We start from the raw sequence: 14,418 nt of genomic DNA, 5'->3' as shown, positions 1-14,418 counted from the left end.
CCATGCGCAGGGTCAATAAGAGAAGCTCTCAAGAAAACATACAGAATAACACTACCCCCAAAGTCTGCATTTTTTTCTATAGGCATTAATTGTATTCATACTCACTCATCATCTTTATCAGATGTCTCTTTCAACACCTCACGTTGAACATCATTATCTTCCTGTGATGTTTGCTCATCTATCAGTTTGTTCGCAGGTCCTTGCAAAGTCTATAAAAGAATGAAATTGCATTTTTACAATGTCTTATTATGGTAAAACATCCCACAGCACTTCAATTACGATCAAATTATTTGAGTGTTTTTGTAGCCAAACAGCAGCCATTTGCACCAGCAAGATCCTACAAATATCCAAGGGACATTGCTGTGTGCAATGTGAGTGTTGCATTAACCTACAAAATAGTCATTACAATTCACAGTAAATCCTGTTAAGGGCTTCGAGATGTCCTAACATGAAAGATGCTATATCAAATGCAAGGATTAATTTTATAACATAAATGTGTATTTATAATAAAATTATCATGTTATAATTATAATATAAATTCAAGCAGTCTGAGATGCTACCTGTGTGAAGGGCACCATATAAACGCAAGGGGTTGTTTCTGGGTAGGATTGTTGGCCAGGGCTCCCTTCTCTAATCAATTATTCCTCACCAGTAATAAATATTACTTTGCCAGTAAAAGGCTAATGCGAGGTCCTGGAGTAGTGTGTGATCTTGAACATGCGACAGAGGGAACTGGGTAAAGCAACCAGCCACCAGGAAGTGATGACAACATTGAAGATAGATTTGCAGATCAAGAATCGGTTTAAAAATACTATATTTATTTTAGTATACTGTTACTCAGCGTCAAATGTTTTATTAAAAAATGAATACGAAGGGCCCTTTTGTATCAATCATGAATCTTTTAACCTTTGGGTGAATAGTAAATGGGCAACGGGTTTGTGAAACTCAAGTCAAACAGCTTAACATATGGTGACACACGAGGCACAGTACTATGATCTTCAAGAATTCTATACTTAAACATTGAGTACCTAGAACAAAAACAAATACCAAATTACATTTGTATAGTGCATTTCACATCTGGAGGAAGTCCCAAGGCACTGAGGCTTCAATGATTTGGACACACCTGCAGATTGGGATCAGGTGGGGTGGAGGGCAAAGGGGGTATGGGTGGGTGGAGGTGTGTGTGTGATCGAAAGTGCGGTTGAAGAGGAGGGTCTTGAAGGAGGCAAGGTGAAGGGACCGTGGGATGGAGTTCCAAAGGGTGGGGGCAAAAAGGATGATGCCAGACCGCCAACGGTGGGCTGGGCAGGATGGGGGACTTGGAGCAAGCTGTAGGCTGCTTAGCAGAGGAAGCGGGGAATACTTAAAAATATACTCTGAATTCTGGGTACAACAACAACAAAATTACATTTGTAAAGCATCTTTCACGTTGGGAGGACATCCCCAGGCGCTGGACAGACAGAGTTATGGACCCGAGCTGGGGGTCGGAGTGGGGGAGTGGGGATGGAAGCAGGAAGATCGAAAGCACGGTCGAAGAGGAGGGTATTGAGGTAATCAATAAATTGAGAAAAAGTTCAGAAAAATCTGATGAATTGTACCAATGATCATATACAACTCCTTTAAACTGATCAAAAATTAAGGTTTTCACTAAATAATCCCAGTTTTGAAGAGATAAATTCCAGATTAGAAGAGATAAATTTGACACTCTGGAATTACAGAGGAATGTCTATTTTTAATTGACTTTGCATATTTAAATTTAGTATAATTAACATAACTTAAAATGTTACCCTGACAGAATAATTATACTCGCCAAGATCTGTACAGAAAGAATTTAATCATATTCAGTCAGCCTATTGTCGCAGGAACCCAATCTGCATTTACAATTTAAGCATCACTACCATGATTTGGTAACAGCACAATAATTCCATTCTCCTATTTATTTTAACTGATTGGGAAGAATCCCTGCCCCAGTGACTGGTCTGACCCTCAACAACAACAACACATTTATATAGCGCCCTTCATGCCAGACTGCGTCTCAGAGCCCTTCAAGTCCGACTGATCAGTCAGGCTGGCTGGACTATCATCAGCAGTGTCCTCAAGTACTGCGGACTCACCTGGCTCAGAAACTGGACTACCAAGGTCATCACAGCGATTTAATTTTATTCTGACATTCCTTTGTCAACAACAACAACAAGGTCACATTTGTATAGAGCCTTTCACGTCGGGAGGACATCCCAAGGCGCTGGACAGTGTACAGCATTTCAGACCCGAGCTGGGATCAGCAGGAAGAAGGGAGGGGAGGGGAAGGGGGGTGACCGATGGCATGGTCGAAGAGGAGGGTTTTGAGGCGGGACTTGAAGGAGGCTAAGGAGGGGGCGAGGCGGAGTGATTGGGGGAAGAAGGTCCAGAGGTTGGGGGCAGAGTGGCTGAAGGCTCTCCCGTCAATGATGGGGCGGGTGGGTCGGGGGACGTGGAGCAGGCCGTACCTGGCTGAGCGGAGGGAGCGGGCGGGTTGGAGGGGGTTAGGAGGTCATAGAGGTAGGGTGGGGCGAGACCATGGAGGGCTTTGCAGATGAGGTCCAGGATTTTGAACTGGATCCTCTGAAGGATAGGGAACCAATGGAATCGGGCGAGAATGGGGGAGAAGGGGTTATGGAGTTTGGTGCGGGAGAGGACACGGGCTGCAGAGTTCTGGATTATCTGCAGCCTGTGAAGGGAGGAGTTGGGAAGGCCGACAAGCAGGGCATTTGCATAGTCGAGCCTGGATGTGATGAAGACATGAACAAGAGTTTCAGCGGCCTGAGGGGTGAGGTAGTGGCGGAGTTGGGCGATGTTACGGGGGTGAGGGAAGGCAGAGCGGGTCATGGCTTGGATGTGGGGAAGAAAAGACAGTTGAGGGTCGAACAAGACACCTGGGTTCCTAACTGGCTGGTGAGTTGGTGAGTTGAAGTGTGCAACCATGGAGGTTGATGCTGCCAGAGCCTGAGGTGCAGAGGTGCTGGCGCGAGCCGATCGAGCCTGTTCAGCTCCAAGTAGACTCTGCTAATCTCCCAAATTTAATTGAAGACAAGACCCAGATCTTCATATTGTCAGCATGTATCCAATGTCACAATAATAATCCTTTTATTTAATACAGGCTCTTTCACGCCTGAAGGATATCTCAAAGCACTTTACAGGATCCATAAGAAAGTGTAGCGACTGTGTTTTATGCACAGGAAGTGTTGCTGTGTGTTCCCTTTGCAAGGGAAGCAATATCAGTAAAAATTCCTGTGTATAGTACACATGGATGCAATGCCTAAGGAGAAACATCAATGATGCTTCCTGTGGGTAAACTCACAAGAAATGACATCAGTGGAAATCTGACAATCCACAATTCTGCCATTTTGCAGCACAATAAAGTCAGCACCAGAAGCCAGATGTGAAACAAGTTGTCATATCAGCTATCTCAGCAGGTCAGCAATGCACCTTTCTACTCTTCTCCCAGAAATAAAAGTACATCTGCTACCAGAAACGTGACAAGCCATGACTCAGTGAACTGTGTGTACTTGGTGCTGACTCTACTGTGCTGCAAAATGGCAGCAAATATTTCCATGTTGCTGCCGCTGCCTGGAATTCTTCTCAAGTAAATAGGAGAAAACTGTACACAGCTAGTCTTTTTGCTAAATGCAACATAAAGTATTTACTAGAGTTACAAACATTCTGGAATCATAAGAGACTTCTTAACCCATCCCAGATCAAGCTGCGTTAGATCTAAAAACAATGGTATGAGGTTACTACAAAGCAGGGGTCTGATTTTGATATTCCTGCTGCAAGATAAACTCAATGTTATTGGAGCAATTCTCAGCACTGAATTAATCTGGCCATTGGCTAAGGTTGGACTAATGCTATGACAACAGATGCCACGTCACTACTGTAACTGAAACTCAAATGTCAATTGCTTAACATTGATAAATTGCAGCCTTTGTACAACAACAACAACAAAATTACATTTATAGAGTGGCTTTCACGTCAGGAGGATGTCCCATGGGGGAGGGGTGGTGTAGGGGTGAGGGAAGGCAGAGAGGTGGGAGAGCGACCAAAGGCACGATCAAAGAGTCTTGAGACCGGCTTGAAGGAGGCAAGGGAGGAAGTGAGGCGAAGGGACCGTGGGATGGAATTGCAGAGTGTGGGGGGAGAGAGGCTGAAAGCCCGGCCACTGATGGTAGGGCGGGAGACACGGAGCAGGCCGGAGCCCCCTGAAAGGAGGGAGCGGGCAGGTTGATAGGGAGTCAGCAGGTCAGAGAGGTGGGAGGGGGAAAGGCTCCCACTCCCGGGGGGAGGTGTTAAAGATGAGGACGAGGATCTTGAACTCCATCCTCTGAGGGATGGGGAGCCAGTGGAGTCGGGCGAGGGTGGGAGTGATGGGATCACGGAGCCTGGTGAGTGAAAGTACATGAGCTGCAGAGTTTTGGATGATCTGCAGCTTGTGAAGGGAAGAGTTGGGAAGGCCGATGAGGAGGGAGTTCCCGTAATCGAGCCTTGATGTGCCGAATGCGTGGGTGAGGGTTTCGGCAACCTGAGGGGTGAGGCAGTGGCGGAGTCTGGCAATGTTGCGGAGGTGGTGGTAGGCAGTGTCGGTCATGGCGCAGGTGTGGGGGAGAAAGGACAGTTCAAGGTCAAACAAGACACCCAGGTTCCTGACTGGCTTAGTGAGGTTGAGTGTGGAGCCGTGGAGGCTGATGCTGCCAACACCCGAGGTGTGGAGGTGCTGGTGTGAGCCAATCAGGAGGGCTTCAGTCTTGCTGACTTTGAGTTGGAGAAAGTCGGCCCTCGTCCAGGACTTGATGTCAGACAGGCAATCGGTCAGGACGCCAATAGTCCTGGAGTTGAGGGTGGAGGCAGAGAGGTAGAGTTGGGTATCATCCGCATAAATGTGGAAATTTACCCCATGTCTGTGGATGATGTCACCGAGGGGGAGCATGTAGAGGGTGAAGAGGAGGACAGAGCCCTGAGGAACACTGCATGAGACAGTGCGGGGGCTGGAGGAGAAGCTGTTTGCCGTGACGAAGTGGAGGCGGTGTGGAAGGTAGGACCTGAACCAGTCGACGACAGAACCTTGAAGGTAAATGTATAAATGAATTACACAGCCCCTTCCTTAAGAGCAAGTCCAAACAGGCTTCTCATTTGTGCTTTCCATTACATTTTATGCAACTGCAAAGAGATATTATTAGACAGTATGCATCAAAGTACAATGTTTTAGGCAAGAATAGATTAATGGTCAATCTAGCACTCTCATCCAACTTTCCACAAGATTCTTTTGACATATCTATCACATTATCCAATTACTTTGGATTCTCTTAGAATTGTCCGTTCCTGTGTGATATCCCTTTTTTAAATATCTTCAGAGCCAAATGTTTTTTTTCTGATCTCTAGTCTTGTTTGAGTCTGGTTCATTTTAAACCTGTCCCCTCAGTTCTGCAATCACAGTCTAAGTCCTAATAATCTGTTTGCATTCACATCGTCTGTGCCTTTCAGCATTGTGTGAAACCTAGTAAATTTGTTCATTTGTGGATTATAATTTGAAATACATTGGAAATTAAATTTCAGGTTTAAAACAAATTAAATCATTGACAGAATGATTGGATATAGCTTGACATCCAAGAGTTTGATATATAGAGGGTGCATGGTGGGCTGGTCACTGATAAGCTCCCGAATGACAGCAGCATCATTTATAAGGCGAAGGATGGCTGAGCTACATCAACTGACTCACTATCTATCTTTTTAGAGATTGTGCATCTATGGTATTTGACTTAAATAAAATTAAATATACTTTGCAGTAATTTTGCAGCAAAGTTTCCACTATACAGATGCAGTCACAGAAATGACTTCTTTGGCCAGTGATACCACATTTTCAGTTCTAAAGATTAGCAAGTGAGAAATGGAAACACAAGAGAAGCAACAGCAGCGTGACAAGGTTGAGTTTGGCTGACAGAATTGGTTAGACAGAACAAAGAGAGTAATAGGAGAGAGGAATTGTAATTCAGGCTAAGCAATGAAAGGTACAGCAGAACCCTGCTACTCACGTTGCTCAAGAATGACTTTGAAATCATTTTTGTAATACAACATTTAATAATAAATAATATTAAGACATCATTTGCTAATGCTCTAAGCTATAATGGATTAATTCCTTCAAAAAACAAACCTGACCCACTCTCTCGGGGAAAGCTCTACATAGAGAATCCCTAAACTCCAAAATCATACAAAAGATTAGATTATTCTCCCATTCCCACATTGTTATGATTTAAACCTGACATTGTGCCAGACAGGTCTTCCCCTCCCATAACTGCACATAAAATTATGTTTATCCTATACAGAACAGGCTCATTAGTAGCCACACCGATTCCTGTATCTTCCAATACAGTTCTCAACCAGATATTCAGTTTTTTAAAAGAATTAATCCAAAGCAGGTATCATTAACAAATTTTACATTAAAAAAAATTCCCCTCAAGGTCACAAGCAGGGACCTTAGCAGAGATTATTGTATAATTATTAGCTACTGCCTAAAACAGACCTTTGTTAGTTATCATCACTGTCTTCTTCCTACAGAATTTTTAAGCCAATTTTCAATCCAACCATTAGCATTACTTTCATTATCTATGACCTGGGATAATGAAAAAGTGCAGAAATATTTGCCAAAAATTCCAGGGAGATTTCAAATTTTTTGGGAAAATTGTAGGGAAGTTTTTGACAAATTTTGCAGAAAATTGCGGGGGAGTTGATTGGTGCTATTGAGGTACATTTTACTGCCAACCTACATTTTTTCACTTTATCGATAAAAACTGAACATGAGAAAATAACACATATTAGATTATTGCAAAAAAAATATTAATTGCTTCTTTACCAAAAATTGGATTGCCTTTTGTGGGGGGGGGACACACCAGTGAGACTACAAGAGCTCTCAGGACCCAGCACCGCACACAGATCCAGAGAGATAGACACACACTCAGATACACACACTCACAGACAAGTGAGAGAGAGAGATATACAACAACAACAACAAGATTCCATTTATAGAGCGCCTTTCACGTCGGGAGGACGTCCCAATATACACTCACAGACACACAAACAATCACAACAGCGGGGCCTCTGAGGGAAATCCATTTGCTGCTTTTGCCGCACTGCGCATGAATGTCCAGAGCTGCTCCGACTACAGCGACGTCAGGTAAACAGCCGGGAGGCTCGCAGGCCAGAAACTATATGTATAGTAGCTTTGTAGTGGATGATGATGTTTGTAGTGGATTCCACGGAAAAAGGGTAGCTGCACTTTTCTACAGTGCCAGGCTATGATCTTTAAAAATATCCAGCGCCTTGGGACGTGCTCCTGATGTGAAAGGCGCTATACAAATGTAATCTTGCTGTTGGTTAAAAAAATATTCCAATACATCTGATAGATAACAACAACATTACATTTGTATAGTGCCTTTCACGTCGGCAAGATGTCCTAAGGTGCAGGAGTCAGGGATTTGGACCCAAGCTGGGGGTTATCATAATAAGATAATCCTTGCACTTGATAAAGCACCCTATCACGTCTTCTAGACGTCTCAAAGTGCTTCACAGAATATACTGTAAAGTGTATATTTTGTGGGCGAAACACGACTGCGATTTGTGCACAAATCAAACCCAGTTCTTCTCGCTTGCAAGGCGAGTGCTCTAACCACTAAGTTACAGGACTCTGGGTTGCTTCTAAATCCACGTTGCTTCCAACTATCGCTTCTAAATCCACGTTGATAATATCCCACAAAATTCTCTGATGCATTTTCTCGCTACAGTTGTTTTGCTGACTAGTGTAAAATTTCCAGGTTTAAGGTCTCACCCCTTGTGATTGATTAACATTTGCTTCCTCCAGTCATCAAGTATTGGTAAAAACTTTCTAGAATGCATAAAAATATTAAGCAGAATAACAACAACTTGCATTTATATAGCGCCCTTCAACCTGGACTGTGTCTTTTATAATGCAGATTTTTGAAATAAATGTAGTGCAAACTCAAAATACACTTTGATTCTCCATTTCAGAAAATGTATTCTGCCATACAAAGGGCATTCATTATCTATGTGTAGCAACATGTGATAACTTGAAAATAATAAAAAGCTGTTAACTGCTTTTAGTATTCAATACGACTGAAAATAAGGCACTACTGCTCTTCCTACTTACATGACATAAACTGCCTAAATTATATATCTTTACAACTACTTCAGCAGTTGTATCTTAAACAACTGGTTCACACATTAGTGCGACATTACACCATTACTGAACCACTGACAACACTTTCTGTACATGCGTGCTAACAAAAATGAAAAAGGACACACATCTGCAACACATATGAATAATTCTATTCCTCATTATGATCCTTTCTATAATCTGTTTTATTTTGGATCTTGCAATAAAGATGCATCATTAATATACTTTCACCTACAACAATAATGGAATTATTATTTACCTTTGATGTACATTGCACAAAATGTAAATATTGGTGGAACAGTTACGGCAAAAGTAAAAGCTACAGATATGTGGATAATGTTGCATCCTTATAGATTTTCAAAGCTGGAATACAAAGATAAGTACTATCCCGACAAAGCAAGCATCAAAATGATGCTTCCAGCCTTAGGCAACCAATTTAATATCATGTGTTCCAAAAGTCATTTCAATGAACATTTTGCCTTGAGCGCCAGCACTGGGAGTTCAAAAAACTGCCATTTAGAAATGAAATCCAAACTCAGCAAATTCCACAACATGTTTGGCTTCTGAATCACAGGGATAACAGTTAAATTACTCAAATAAAAATAAGACTGTTATCCATTACAATATCATAAAAAATATTTACTTAGTTCCAAGATGAATTGGAATGATTATTATTATTACAAGATAAATACAGAAGACCCCCATTATAACACACTGTTTTGGTTCAATAAATCCAAACGTGTTAGTTTCACCCACAAATATACAGTCAATTCACTTTACAGCAGATTCTGTGAAGCACTTTGAGATATCTGGAAGACGTGAAATGCGTCATATCAAATGCAAAGATTATTATTATTAAGGGGTAGTTGTACAAAGCAGTGTCCCCCACAAACAACCATGAGTTTGGTGAGGCCACTGGGAGAAACTCCCTTCTCTTTTCACACAGTACCATGGGATCTTTAATGTCCACTTGAAAAGGCAGACAGGACCTCAACAACAAAAACAACAACAACCTGCAATGCTGCGCCTTGGGACGTCCTCCCGATGTGAAAGGCGCTATACAAATGTAATTTTGTAATGTATTAGGGTATCGTCCCAGAGTGCTTAACCTGGGTAGGGTGCCTGAATAAGTCGAGCCTGGAGGCAATTAAGACATGGATGAAGGATGAACCTCCAACAATGGAGCACACCCCAATATCGCACTGGAGAGTCACCTTAGACTATGTGATTTGAAGTCCCGATATGGGGCTTGAACCTACAACCTTCTGACTCAAGAGTGCTACCAACTGAGCTAGACTGACACTGGGGGTGGGGAAAAGGGAGGCGGTGTAGTTGAGGAGGGGAAGGGAAAAGGTAGCTGAAAACACTGTTGAAGAATTAGGTCTTAAGGTGAGTCTTGAAGGTGGAGTGGGAGGGGGCGAGGTGAAGGGATGACATGTTAGATGTAGAAGTGTGCCTGAAGACAGAATGGTGAAAGACATGAAGCAGGCTGGTGTTAGATAAGCGGAGGGAAGAACCAGGGCAGCTGGGTCATAGGAGATCATGGAGGTGGGGTGGAGCGAGGCCTTGGAGATAGCTGAAAGAGGATGAGAATTTTCTATTTGATCTGCAGGGAGATGAGGAGTCAGTGGAGCTGAATGAGGATGAGCTTGCAGGAGAAGACACCAGCTGCAGAGTCTGAAATGATCTGAACCGTGTGCAGAGAGGAGCTATGGAGAGTAGTGAGCAGGGTGCCTGGATAAATCCAGCCTGAAGGCGATTAAGGAATGGATGAAGGTCACAGCAGCCCGGAAAGGAAGAGGCAGTGGTGGGTGATGTTTCAAGTGGTGAGGGAAAGGAGTGTTAGTGAGAGCAGGATATCTGAAGAATAGCTGGGGATTAAACAAGACATTGAGGTTCTGCAAGGCTCCTTGAGGTGCCGCGAGCACCATACAGATCAAGCAGTCATGCCTGATGTGGTACTCTGCTGTGCACAAACTAACTGCTGCATTTCCCTAAAAAAAATACATTCAAAGCCTTTACAGTAGATCTTGTGAAGTGCTTTGAGACATTCTCCTCTCGCGTGTGAAAGGTGATATATCAACCGTAAGGATTATTATAGCATGCAACCTTGCACACTGTTAATCACTATTCAGACAGTGACTGATTCTACAATGTGAGTCCTTCCAAATTAGCAATGAGACTAACTCTGGAGCATCCGCTACTCCACTGATTGGGTCAGCAATACAGCAGGCTGCAACTCAAATCTGGAACACTGCAACTCTATACAACTCAGTTTCATAGACAGTGGCTTACACCATCAGAGAAGTCGTATTCAGTTCTTTTTGAATGTGATTTCTCCCTTATATTTGGCAGTTGGCTACATACAGTAGAGCCTCAGAAACCCAGCAACCCGAAAGTCAGGGATTTTCAGTGCATGAAAAACAGGCCAGCTGATATTTGAAGCTAGCTAGATGGCATTCTATACACACTTGGGATTTTTTTTGTTTTAGTAAGGATACATCAAGGCCCACACCAAATCAGGTAAGAAGCAAACCCAAGTTATAATGAAGTACATTATGATGAGGTTTTAATATAACGTGTTATCTTGTTAAAATGCCCCTTTCTCCAAGAGAATACAAACAGCATGGAATCAAGAAACAGCTCCTGCAGAGCTAATCCCCTGCCTCACCCACTCGAGTGAGTTCACCAATAGAGAGCATCCCTGTGGGTTTCAGAGTGGTCTAATAGAAAATAGATGGGTATTAGAACAGGGAATTAGGATTAAAATAGATGGCTTCTTGTTGGAGCAAACATACATGAAAAAAGGACCAAATGGCCTACTGCTGTGTTGTGCTTCTCTATGGATCTATTGAAAACGACAGAGTACAATTTCAAACCATACTGAAAGCCGATCTGAAGTTTGGTATATCATGAAACCATCCCAAACAGTTGGCATTCTTACATTTCCTTAACGCCAAACATTACCTATCTGCTCAATTGGTTACCCAGGATTCTGCCAATACTCTTGCTCTGCAAACCAGTCATTTCCTTTTTCCTTCTTTGGCCTAGAAGGAATCTGATCTCTCCCTAACATCTCCTGTACCATGACACATTTGAGATTGTTGCCACAACAAAGATAAATGCGAATAACCCACATCCGATCACTCCATTGTGCATTTGTTCCACCCCCCTCCACATATTTTGTAAATTTTGCAAAGAAAATATTACCAATCTATTCGCTTCTGTACAACATTTACCTAAAAAATATCTTCCCAGGATTTTTCTAAAGAGTACATTTGTTAACAAACATCTCTGCTGAAAAACTATGCATTAGTGTGAAACCTTTCCAATAGATATTCGGCATTTCTTCACTGCAAGCATTAAATCATAGAATCATAGAATTATACAGAAGGAAGCTATTCGGTCCATCGTGTCTGTGCCAGCTCTTTGAAAAGGCTATTCAATTCAATCCCACTCCCCCGCTCCCTCCCCATAGCCCTGCAAACTTATCCTCCCCAAATAATTATCTGCTTCTCTCTTAAAAGCTGTTATTGAATCGGCTTCCACCACCCTTTCAAGCAATGCATTCCAGATCCGAACAACTCGCTGTGTAAAAAAATGCCTTCTCACCTCCCCTCTGTTTCTTTTAACAACTATTTTAAATTGGTGTCCTTGTGTTACCGACCCACCCGCCAGTGTAAATAGTTTTTCCTTGTTCACCCTATCGAATCTCCTCATAATTTTGAAAACTTCTATTAAGTCTCCTCTTAACCTTCTCTGCTCCAAGGAGATTAATCCTAGCTTCTCTAGCCTCTCCTGATAACTCAAGTCTCTCATTCCTGGTACCATCCTGGTAAATCTCCTTTGCACCCTCTCCAATGCCTTGACATCCTTCCTAAAATATGGTGTCCAGAACTGAACGCAGCATTCTAGCTGAGGCCTTAATTGACATACTGTACTGAAAGAGGTCAGATAAAAGTATTTGGATTAATTCACTCAGTACACAGGTTGCATGACTGATATTTTTGAGTTTGTGACAACAATTTGAAGAGAGTTTAGAATCACGTTGAATATAATAATAACTCGCATTTATATAGCGCCCTTCAATGGGATAGCATCCCGGAGCGCTAAATGGGACACAGTACAAGAGTGATTTGGACATGCCTAGATGTAATCAGAAGACAGAATTTGGAACAGGAGCAGAGAAGGGATGGGAATCAAACGTCCCAAACAATTGCACAGCTGGATTGATGCAAGATACAACTGGACAGCAATTTGGGCCAAAAGAAAAAACTATGGCATAATGGGAAGAATGAGGAGAGACTTCTGAAAATCGGTTAAATGAAACAAATCAGGAAGACAAAATAAGTGAGAAAATAAAAGGGGAAAACAAGCAAGAATTTGTAAAAGCACAAGGAGGGAGTGAGGAGAAAGGAAAATGTATAATTAGAGCGACAACAACAAATTGCATTTACACAGTGCCTTTTGCATCGGGAGGACGACCCAAGGTACTGGACATTCAAGGGTCTGCAACCAAGCTGGGGGTTGAAACCACTTTTGATGGGGGGCAAAGGTAAATGACTGAAGACACGGTCAAGGAGAAAGGACTTGAGACAGGCCTTGAAGGAGGCAAGGGAGGGAGTTATGTGGAGGGGCTCTGGGGTGGAATTCTAGAGGGTGGGGGAGGCTTTGGAGACACGATACACAACCTTTTCACCCCTCTCTGCACTACCCCTCTCTATACACACACACACATCCCTTCCATACACACACAGCATATAGTTGGAAATGCTCACACGGTCTAGGCTGATATTACAATGTATGGTGGAAAGATGCATTGTCAGAGGTGTCATCCTTTGGATGACTTGCTAAACTGAGGTACTGATTGTCTGTTCAGGTGGACGTTAAAGATCCCATTGCATTATTCGATAAAAGAAGGGAGTTTATCTTGGTATTCTGACCAGCATTTCCTCCAGATTAAATAAGTTATTCACTTTATAGCTCTTTGTGGGACATTGCTGTGCTCAAATTGGTTGCACATTCACCAACAAATACGCATTTACTATATAGTAAATCCTATGAAGAATTTGCAGATGTCCTCCTGATGTAAAAGGCTTTCTATCTAATGCAATGATTGTTGATTATTTATTAACACAGTCGCCATTATAAGAATGAATCAGATTACCCGACAATGGCATACAACACAGACCACAGAGACTGTCTAAACAAAAGCTCAGCAGCAAGCTTTAAGTTCGCACTTAAAATCCCACATTGCAAGAAAGCAAATATATTTTAAAGTGCTTGTGGGTATTTACTCAGATGTTTGCGCAAAATTTTGATATAAATCAATTAAAATAGACCAGTCTTACCTTTTTTCAAGAAAAACAATGAATCCACCCCCTCCCCACAAAATATTTCTTAAATAATCACCTGTCTAATGGTTTGACAATAGACAACAAGTTTGAACTACATCTAAATTGTCATAGGCTGACAGCCCTACTATATACACCCGCCAATAACTACCAGATATTGTCCTAATTCTTTGCCTTACAAATGATAATTAGGCACAGGCTTCAGCTTGATCTGCTTCATTCCAGCGACTTTGATGGAACCTAAAAAGTACAAAAACATATTTTGTCTCCTACATTTTCCTCTGCATATGAATTCAATTGGATTGTGTAATCTTAAGATATTTTAAAGATCTTGGAAGATCTTGAAGGAGATAAAGCTTTAAGAAGTACGTTAATGTTTTACATGCAAAATTAGAAACATAAGTTGTTCAATTTATTCAGAAAAAAGAACTCCAGATGGCTTCAGCTGGGTAGCTAGTACCAGCAGTGACACAATGGGATGAATGGTCTTGTTCTGTGCTGCAAACATCGTATGATCTTCCGTTTTTTTCATAAATACGTTTACTCCTAGTTTAACATTTTTAAATCAAACAAGTTTTCCACAGTGATGAAATCACAAAAAGCCGATGACATCTGCACCAAACAGGTCACTGCATAACTCGTTTTTAAAAGCTAGCAAAATGAGATCCTAGCCCGGCTGGTGCCCCTTTAAAATATTCATCCCTCAAATGCCCCCACACCATAGAAATTTAGAAACAACTTTTATACAGGAAAGAAATATTGGGAAAAAGGGAAAATAAATTCACTGGCACCATACGGTCTTATTCATATCGTCTGGACACGTTTGCAGACATGGAATAATGATTT

At 42.1% G+C, this 14,418-nt stretch overlaps 1 protein-coding gene across 1 annotated transcript in view; it reads right to left on the bottom strand.

Moving 5' to 3' along the window:
• The window catches only part of ica1 (islet cell autoantigen 1), an 88,324-nt gene that overhangs the window by 29,830 nt on the left and 44,076 nt on the right, over positions 1–14,418 (bottom strand). The window contains exon 9 of the mRNA XM_042332010.1: positions 106–209. Within this exon, the coding sequence (XP_042187944.1) occupies positions 106–209 (104 nt within the window). The remainder of the gene's footprint in view (positions 1–105; positions 210–14,418) is intronic.

This window comes from Callorhinchus milii, unplaced genomic scaffold (genome assembly GCF_018977255.1).
Source record: "Callorhinchus milii isolate IMCB2004 unplaced genomic scaffold, IMCB_Cmil_1.0 Scaffold2, whole genome shotgun sequence".
Classification (NCBI taxonomy): Eukaryota; Metazoa; Chordata; class Chondrichthyes; order Chimaeriformes; family Callorhinchidae; genus Callorhinchus; species Callorhinchus milii.
The sequence above is the reverse complement of the archived record's forward strand: the minus strand, read 5'-3'. Positions and strand labels throughout refer to the sequence as shown.